The sequence below is a fragment of the Rutidosis leptorrhynchoides genome, chromosome 6 (assembly GCF_046630445.1).
Source record: "Rutidosis leptorrhynchoides isolate AG116_Rl617_1_P2 chromosome 6, CSIRO_AGI_Rlap_v1, whole genome shotgun sequence".
Classification (NCBI taxonomy): domain Eukaryota; kingdom Viridiplantae; phylum Streptophyta; class Magnoliopsida; order Asterales; family Asteraceae; genus Rutidosis; species Rutidosis leptorrhynchoides.
This window is the reverse complement of record NC_092338.1, coordinates 60,782,004-60,791,962: the sequence shown is the minus strand read 5'-3', so window position 1 is coordinate 60,791,962 and position 9,959 is coordinate 60,782,004. Positions and strand designations below refer to the sequence as shown.

Genomic DNA, 9,959 nt, shown 5'->3' with positions numbered 1-9,959 from the left:
GCTTCCGCCCATTTAGATACATAATCAATGGCTACGAGTATATATAGATTATTATGAGATTTTGGAAATGGACCCATAAAGTCAATACCCCAAATGTCAAATACTTCACATACTTGGATGACATTTTGTGGCATTTCATCACGTTGACTTATTTTTCTGGCCCTTTGACAAGCATCACAGGATTTGCAAAGAAGGTGTGCGTCTTTGTAAATTGTAGACCAATAGAATCCAGCATCATAAACTTTTCTTGCTGTTAGTTGAGGCCCATAATGCCCTCCTGTTGGTCCTGTGTGACAATGGTTTAATATTTTACTAGCTTCATCTCCAAATACACATCGGCGTATTATTCCATCGGGACAACTTTTAAACAAATGTGGATCTTCCCAAAAATAGTGTTTTATATCACTGAAGAATTTCTTTCGTCTTTGGTACGATAATCCTTTTTCAGGGAATCCACAAACTAAGTAGTTTGCATAGTCTGCAAACCATGGAATTTCTTTATAATCTATCTTCAATAGATATTCATCAGGAAAGTTGTCTTGTATGGCCGATTCATTTAGAACTTCTAATTCGGGATTTTCAAGACGAGAAAGATGATCAGCGGCGAGATTTTCTGCTCCTCTTTTATCTCGGATTTCAATATCAAACTCTTGTAAGAGTAAGATCCAACGGATTAATCTTGGTTTAGCATCTTGTTTTGAAAATAGGTATCTAAGAGCAGAATGGTCGGTATAGACCACCGTTTTTGCTAGAACGAGATATGATCGAAATTTGTCAAAAGCAAAGACAATAGCAAGGATTTCTTTTTCAGTAGTTGTATAGTTCATTTGTGCTCCTTGTAACGTCTTACTAGCATAATATATAGGTTGAAATCGTTTTTCAATCCTTTGTCCTAAAACGGCTCCCATTGCAAAATCACTTGCATCGCACATTAGTTCAAATGGTAGATTCCAATTTGGTGTTATCATGATCGGCGCATTAGTGAGTTTCTCTTTAAGAATATTAAAAGATTTGATACATTCATCGGAAAAGATGAATGGAGCATCCTTTTCTAGGAGTTTATTCATAGGAGTGGCAATTTTAGAAAAATATTTTATGAAACGTCGGTAAAAACCGGCATGCCCTAGAAAACTCCTAACTCCTCTAACATTGGTGGGATGTGGAAGTTTAGCAATTACATCTACTTTAGCTCTATCCACTTCAATTCCTTCTTTTGAAATTTTATGACCAAGAACGATGCCTTCTTTAACCATGAAATGGCATTTCTCCCAATTAAGTACTAGATTTGATTGTTCGCATCTAATAAGCATTCGTTCCAGATTAACTAGACATGATTCAAATGTATCACCGAAGACTGAAAAGTCATCCATGAAAACTTCCATGCATTCTTCTATCATGTCATGAAAAATCGCCATCATACACCTTTGAAAGGTTGCAGGGGCGTTGCAAAGTCCAAATGGCATGCGTTTGTAAGCAAAAGTACCATAAGGGCACATGAATGTGGTTTTCTCTTGGTCCTCGGGTGCTATTGGAATTTGAAAATATCCGGAAAATCCATCTAGAAAACAATAGTAACTATTTTCGGCTAATCTTTCCAACATTTGATCTATGAAAGGTAAGGGAAAGTGATCTTTTCTGGTGGCGTCATTTAATTTTCTATAATCAATACATACACGCCATCCTGTTACAGTCCTAGTAGGAATAAGCTCATTTTTCTCATTTGTAATGACAGTCATGCCACCCTTCTTAGGCATGCATTGAACTGGGCTTACCCATGGACTATCAGAAATTGGATATATCAAACCTGCATCTAGCAGTTTAATAATTTCTTTTTTAACTACATCTTGCATATTAGGATTTAGTCTTCGTTGGCATTGCACATATGTTTTATGACCGTCTTCCATAAGGATTTTATGTGTGCAATACGAAGGACTTATTCCTTTAATATCATGAATCTTCCATGCAATGGCTGGTTTATGGGCTTTCAACACAGAAATGAGTTGTGATTTCTCATTTTCAGTAAGAGAAGACGATATTATTACAGGTAATTCAGATTCACCATGTAAATAAGCGTATTCCAAATGGTTTGGAAGTGGCTTTAACTCTAATTTCGGAGGTTCTTCTATCGATGATTTATATCGATATCTGTCTTCTTCTTTTAGCATTTGAATTTCTTCTGTTGTTGGTTCATATCCATTAGCTATAAGTGTAGCTAACATTTCAGCTTCATCAATTGGTTCATTACCTTCTCCTAAAGAACATTCTCCTGTTCCTTGTAATTCTGGAAATTCTTCTAACAATTCTGCATGTGCATCTATAGTTTGAATATAATAACATGTATCATCTGCAGATTGTGGTTGTTGCATTGCTCTATCAACTGAAAAGGTAACACTCTCATCCTCTATACTTAGGGTCAATTTCTTACCGAACACGTCTATCATTGCTTTAGCCGTGTTTAAGAATGGTCTTCCTAATATGAGAGGAACTTGAGAATCTTCTTCCATGTCCAGAACAACAAAATCTACTGGAAATACTAAAGTACCAACTTTAACTAGCATGTTCTCCATTATCCCTCTAGGATATTTTATTGATCTATCGGCTAGTTGTATGCTTATTCTGGTTGGTTTCAATTCTCCAAGGTCTAGTTTAGCGTATAGTGAATACGGCATTAGATTTATACTAGCACCTAAGTCAGCCAATGCTTCTATTGAACTAAGACTACCCAGAAAACATGGAATTGTGAAACTTCCTGGATCAGATAGTTTTTCTGGTATCTTATTCAACAGCACTGCTGAACAATTAGCATTCATGGTAACAGCCGAGAGTTCTTCCATTTTCTTTCTATTTGAGATTAGATCTTTCAAGAATTTAGCATATCTAGGCATTCCTGAAATCACATCAATGAAAGGAAGATTTACATTTATCTGTTTAAACATATCCAAGAATTTAGATTGCTCGGCTTCAAGTTTCTCTTTCTTCATTTTACTCGGGTAAGGAAGTGGTGGTTAGTATGGTTTAACATAAGGTTTATCCTTAACTTTGTTATCTTCATTAACCTTTTCAACTACCGGTTCTTTTTCCTTATCTTGATCAGGTTGTGGTTCTTGTGAAGTAGGAATAGCTTCATCAGAAGTTACAGGTATTTCAGGTGGTTTAAGTGTTGTACCACTTCTTGTGGTAATAGCTTTAGCTGTTTCATTCTGGGGGTTAGCGTTTGTATTTCTAGGTAGACTTCCCAGTTTTCTTTCACCTATTAACCTTGCTAGGTTACTTACTTCTTGTTTCAGATTTTGAATAGAAGCTTGTTGATTTCTAAATGCTTGAGCATTTTGTTCATTGGTTTGTTTTTGAGATGTGAAAAACTGCGTTTGAGTTTCAACTAGCTTCGTCATCATATCTTCTAAATTTGGCTTTTTATCATCGGTTTGTTGTAGTGGTTTGTTTTGAAAATTAGGTCTTTGCTGGTTGTAAGTATTATTGGATACTTGTTGATTGCTAGGACCTTGTTGGTTGTTGTATGGAATATTTCAGTTATAATTCTGGTTTTGATTGTAAATTGGTCTTGGCGGTTGATAATTATTCTGATAATTATTTCCAGGCCTTTGGTTTATGTATGAAATATTCTCTCTTTGTTTCATTGTTAATTCAATACTGAGACAATCTTTTGTCAAATGTGGTCCTCCACACTGCTCACAACTAATTCGTATTGCGTGAATATCTTTAGTCATCTTTTCCATTCATCTCTCCACAGCATCTATCTTTGCGGAAATAGAATCTAAGTCATGGCTAGAATCGGCTCTAGCTGTTTTAGATGATCTAACGATATCTTTTTCTTGGTGCCACTCATGTGAGTGGGAAGCAGTGTTATCAATAATTTTGTAAGCATCAGTTTCGGTTTTCTTTATAATAGAACCACCAGCTGCTATATCTATGTCTTTCCTTGTAGTGATGTCGCATCCTTGGTAGAATATTTGTACTATTTGACAGGTGTCTAAACCATGTTGCGGACATCCTCTTAACAACTTTCCAAATCTAGTCCACGCCTCATATAGAGTTTCATTTGGCTTCTGTGTGAACGTAACAATTTCTCCTTGAAGTCTTACGGCTTTAGATGCAGGAAAGAATTGTTTAAGAAATTTTTCAACTAATACGTCCCATGTATCGATCGCCCCTTCAGGTAACGATTCCAACCAATCTTTGGCTTCTCCCTTTAAAGTCCAGGGAAATAACATGAGATATATCTGTTCATCCTCCACTTCTCGGATTTTAAATAGTGTGCAGATCCTATTAAAGGTACGTAGATGTTCATTTAGATCTTCCTTCGGCACACCACTAAATTGGCATTGATTAGTCACCATGTGTAGAATTTGTCCTTTGATTTCATAATCTGGCGCATTAATGTCTGGATGAGTAATTGCGTGACCTTGGCCAGTGCGTTTAGCTCTCATTCGGTCTTCCATACTTAAAGGTTCTGTTACTTCCATAATTGAATTTGTTGAATCGGAATCACTAGAGGATTCTGATTTTATGGTTCGTTCCTCAACAATCTCTGTTTGAATGATTGGTGGTTCCGGAGGAAAATTTAATGGTTCAGGATCTACGAATCGTTCCTGAATATTTTCCGGATTCTCAATTGTGAGGTCGGGTTCAAAAAATGGATTATCGGAAATTTGAACTGGAGTACTTGGTCGACTGGATGACGGTTCTAAAGAAAAATCAAAGGTGGTAATATTTGCTAAATGTCTTGATCTAGTTACAGGTGGTGAACGTACAAAAGGTGGTGAACGTCTTGCTCGGTGCATTCACTGAATATCCTATTAGTTTTTAAAAGGAAAGAAAAATTATAATAAGTTATCCAATCAATAGACTTTTCTGATTTTGCCCACGTTTCGAATAGCCAAAAGATGCAGCAGAGGGGCAGGATTCGTTTGGTCCCAATATAATTGAGGACTGTTTGGCTCCAATAACCCGGTCCACGTACAAATCCAACTATTACTACGAACCAGAAAATTTTGATGTCTATTAATTTAACCACTTAAAATAAATTTTCGTAATTTTAGGAAATTTAGATAAGAAGTAGAATAAAAATCTATGTCCTAAAACTAGAATAGCGAGAAATAAGAAAGAAAAAGAGTTCGTCGAAAAAGGTCGAAAAAGAAAAATGGTTGAAAAATAAAAGGTGACGGAAAAATAAAAGAAACTTATAAAACTTAAAAATACTTGACTAACCTAACCTTATTACTACAACTAACTTAAAATTATAATCGCAAATTGAGATTACTAATTGGAATGATAATTGATACATAGGTAAAAGTCGTCTAAAAATATTAAAGCTTACAGGAAAAACTAAATCCCAAATGGAAATAACTTAAAAAGAAACTAAAACTTAAAAATGCGTCGCAAAATTCTAAAGCACCTAAATCTTAGTCTAAAGAAAAAGCACTTAAGGAATTCTACGGCAAAGCCTAAAAATCTAGAAGTAAAAATAACTATGGCAAAAACTAAGTTTAAAACTAAATATGAGCTAAAAATACAAATATTACGCTAAAACGATTAAAAAGGGACAAAATATAAAAATATACAAAAAGTTGTAAAAAGTTACAAATTTTTATAAAAATATTATTTTTATATTATTTTATAAAAGCATTAATTTTTATATATATTAAAAGTAATTATAATTAATTATACTAATTAAATTAAAACTTAAACTAAATTATAATAATAATTAAACTAATTAGGGTTAAAATAATAATAATAATAATTAATTACTCCTAATTAAATGCAGATTAGGGTTTCTGTCGGTGTCAGAGTGGCTCCGCGAGTCGCGGTATTCGAGGCTGCAAACTCCGCGAGTCGCGGGGTTCCAGAATTCAACTCAGGTACAATTTTTTTTTATTCGACGTTTTTTTTCTTTTTTTTTTTCTGTTTTATATTTTCTGTTTTCAAATCTAAAATATTTATATAATAAAAACTTATATTTTAAAAATTAGAATAAAAATAGAACTACTTTATAATTTTATAAATAAAAATCTTAAAACTAGATTTATATATATATATATATATATATATATATATATATATATATATATATATATTTTATATGTTTTAAATAAAAATAAAATACTTAAATAAAACTTATATAAAAATAATGAAACTTTATAAAACTTAAATATTTAACAAAATCTTAAAAATACTTATATTTTTGTTTTTCTTTTTATATTTTCGAATATTTAAAACGTATTTTTATAAAAACGAATTTTAATAAAAGTAAACTAAAAATCTTTTTTTTATATATATTAGCGTTGCTTCCGGCTTTTAAGCTAGATTGTTCCCCGGCAGCGGCGCCAAAAATAACTTGATGTCGTAGCGGAGGGGTATAAAATACTATTAAATTTTACAAGAAAATACTATTAAATACGATACAATTTTACACAAGATATTTATTTATTTAGAGAATGGATATACCTAAACCTTGCTACAACACTTATAGGCAGTGTACCTAATCGTACAGTAGTGTAATTTTTAGTAAGTCTGGTTCGTTCCACAGGGAAAATCTTTAAACAAAGCTTAACGCTATATTAGTTTACTTTTATAAAAATACAAATATATATATAAGTAATATTATTATTATAAAGGGGGGTTTTTACCGTTTAATGACCGGTTTGTCGATTTAAAACTTTAGTCGCAGTTAAAACCAAATGTAAAATAATAAATAAATACAAGACTTAATTTAAAGCGTAAAGTAAATAACGATAATGAAATTGCGAATAATAAAAGTGCAATAAAATAAACTTGCGATAATTAAAAAGTACGATAATTAAAAGTGCAATTAAATACAATAACAATAAAAATGCGATAATTAGAAGTGCAATTAAATATAAAATAAAGGAAATTAAATATGAAATAAAAGAATTATGCTTATTTAAACTTCCGTAATCATGATGTTTGACGTGTTGATTTTAGTTTTATGCCCATGGGTTAATTGTCCTTTGTCCTGGATTATTTAATATGTCCGTCTGGTTTTTGTCCATAACAGTCCATCAGTCATAAATATAAAGTGCGAGTATCCTCGTCAAATTATCCTTATACCCGAAGTTAAATATTCCAATTAATTGGGGACTTAAACTATAACAAGATTTTAATACTTTGTTTAATAATTACACCAGGATGTCGACTGAGTGTAACCCAAGGTTTTAATATTTTGTTATCAATTATGCCAAGTGTCCTTTTACATAATTTCACCCCTGTTTTAATTATTCTAGTGGCTATTAATCCATTCCCGTGTCCGGTTAAATGAACGATTATTCGTACATATAAATACCCCGCCCATCGTGTCCGATTGAGTGTATATGGTAATTTATAGGGACGCCCAATTGTAAATGTTTATATTAACATTAACAAACTATCATTTAGTTAAACAAATATAAAGCCCATTAATAGCCCATAGTCTAATTTCCACAAGTGTCGTTCTTTTATCCAAACCCCAATTATGGTACAAAGCCCAATTACCCAATTTTAGTAATTAGCCCAACATCATGATTACTTCGGATTAAATAAGCATAATAATAACTTAGCTACGAGACATTAAATTAAAAAGGTTGAACATAACTTACAATGATTAAAAATAGCGTAGCGTTACACGGACAGAATTTCGACTTACACCCTTACAATATTCGCTAACATACCCTTATTATTAGGATTAAAATTAAAATTAAAATTAAAATTAAAATTAAAATTAAAATTAAAATATAAATATAAATATTTACGTATAGATATAGAGAGGATGGATATATATGTTGGTTTTTGCGATCAGAATTCGTTTGCTTTTATAGGGAGTTTCAGAATTTGGGGCTCCGCGACTCGCGGCCCTTTTTGCCTTCAAACTCCGCGAGTCGCGGAGTTTGTAAATACAGCCCACTCCATTTTGGCTCTTTGTTTACCGACGGTTTATTATATAAATATAATATATATATAATTTATATAATTAATTATATATTATATTATATTTATATACATAGTTAACTTGTAATTTTTAGTCCGTTGCGTCGAGCGTTGAGAGTTGACTCTGGTCCCGGTTCCGGATTTTAGAATGTCCTTGCATACAATTTAATATCTTGTACTTTGTGTTTTGAATCTTGTACTCTTGTAATTTCGAGACGTTTCTTATCAATAATTGGAACCTCTTTGATTGTCTTTTGTACTTTTGAGCTTTTTGGTCGTTTGCATCTTCAATTCGTCGAATCTGTCTTTTGTCTTCACCTTTTATTATTTAAACGAATATCACTTGTAAATAGAACAATTGCAACTAAAAGCTTGTCTTTCTTGAGGAATAATGCTATGAAATATATGTTCGTTTTTAGCATTATCAGTGATATAGGATATCATTTTGGATGATATACATTGGTGCCCGCTCTCTTACTAAACGAGCTTCGCGGTTATCACCTGGCAGAAAATCATAGGGGTCTATATTGCAGGATTGGCTCCATCCAATTTGGCTGTGCTTCTGTAACAGATGCTACCAATAAGTCACTATCTGCTGACTTACTTGGTAATTCCTCAACCCATACTTGTTTTTGAAAGTGCGAAAACGTTAAAGCGGCCAATTTGCTCAAAGCATCCGCCTTCTTGTTTTGACTTCTTGGCACTTGCGCAAGTTCAAAATGCTCGAAATGCGCTGCCATTTCTTTCAATAACTGCAAGTATTTCTGCATAGAAGGATCATGTGCTTCAAAAGAGCCATTAAACTAATTCGTTACTAAATGCGAATCTGTAAATGCGCGCAACTTAGTAATGTTCATTTTTCGCACGATATTTAAACCAGCAAGCAATGCTTCATATTCTGCCTCATTATTTGTCACATCAAAATTAAAACGCAATACGTACGTATGCTCCTCACCACTTGGGCTTGCCAAAACCAAACCCGCACCTGCACCTTCTAAGCATGAAGCACCATCAGTAAATAAATCCCAAGTTTCGCCAAGTACCAGTTTTAACGCGGTTCTCTCATTGACCACCTCCAACTCTCCAGACATTTCAGCGAGATAGTCTGCCATAACCTGACCTTTTATCGCGCTACGCGGAAGGTAAGATATTTGATAGGCACCTAACTTTACTGCCCACAATGCGAGTCTACCAGATATTTCTGGCTTTGTTAAAACTTACTTGATCGGCAGATTAGTTAACACATGCACTGGATGCCCTTGAAAATATCTTCTTAACCTTCGCGATGTTAAAATAAGAGCATATACAAACTTTTCAATAGGCGCATAGTTTATTTCACTTCCTGTAAGAGCTTTACTAACAAAATACACCAGCTTTTGTATTTTATTCCTTTTCGCGATTAGAACTGAGCCAAAAGCTTCATTTGCCACGGATATATAAAGATAAAGAATTTCGCCATCAACTGGCGCTATTAGGGTAGGCAAGGTTTTCAACAACTTTTTCATTTCTTGAAATGCAGTTTCTGCTTCACTGGACCAAACAAAACTTTTTTGCTTCAAAAAACCTTTTAGAGTTTTAAAAAACGGCAACTGTCTTTCGGCAGCTTTAGACAAAAAACGCGTTAACGCAGCCAGTTTTCCTGTCAAACTTTGCACCTCTTTAACCGTTCTTGGCGCGGTCATGTTTTCAATAGCGACAATCTTTTTTGGATTAGCCTGAATACCTTGCTCTGTAACAAGATATCCCAAAAACTTTCCTTCAGTTTCGCCAAAACTGCATTTTAGCGGATTAAGCTTCATGTTTATATTTCACAGTGTATTAAATGTTTCGCGCATATCTTCAATAATCTGCTCTTGCGTTGTGCTTTTTATCACCAAATCATCTACATAGGCTTCGAGATTAAGCCCTATTTGTTTGTCAAACGCGGTATCAATCAAACGTTGATATGTCGCACCCGCATTGATTAAACCAAAAGGCATCATTATATAGCAATATATGCCTTTACCCGTATAAAATGC

At 33.5% G+C, this 9,959-nt stretch overlaps 1 protein-coding gene across 1 annotated transcript; it reads right to left on the bottom strand.

Annotated features, from left to right (window-relative positions):
• Positions 1–8,453: 8,453 nt before the first annotated feature.
• LOC139853677 (uncharacterized) lies at positions 8,454–9,623 on the bottom strand. Its single transcript, XM_071843050.1, has 4 exons — positions 9,310–9,623; positions 9,163–9,219; positions 8,985–9,072; positions 8,454–8,705 (listed from the first exon to the last, which is right to left on the bottom strand). Exons 1-4 carry the CDS (start codon positions 9,621–9,623, stop codon positions 8,454–8,456), a joined length of 711 nt encoding a protein of 236 aa, XP_071699151.1.
• Positions 9,624–9,959: the final 336 nt, after the last annotated feature.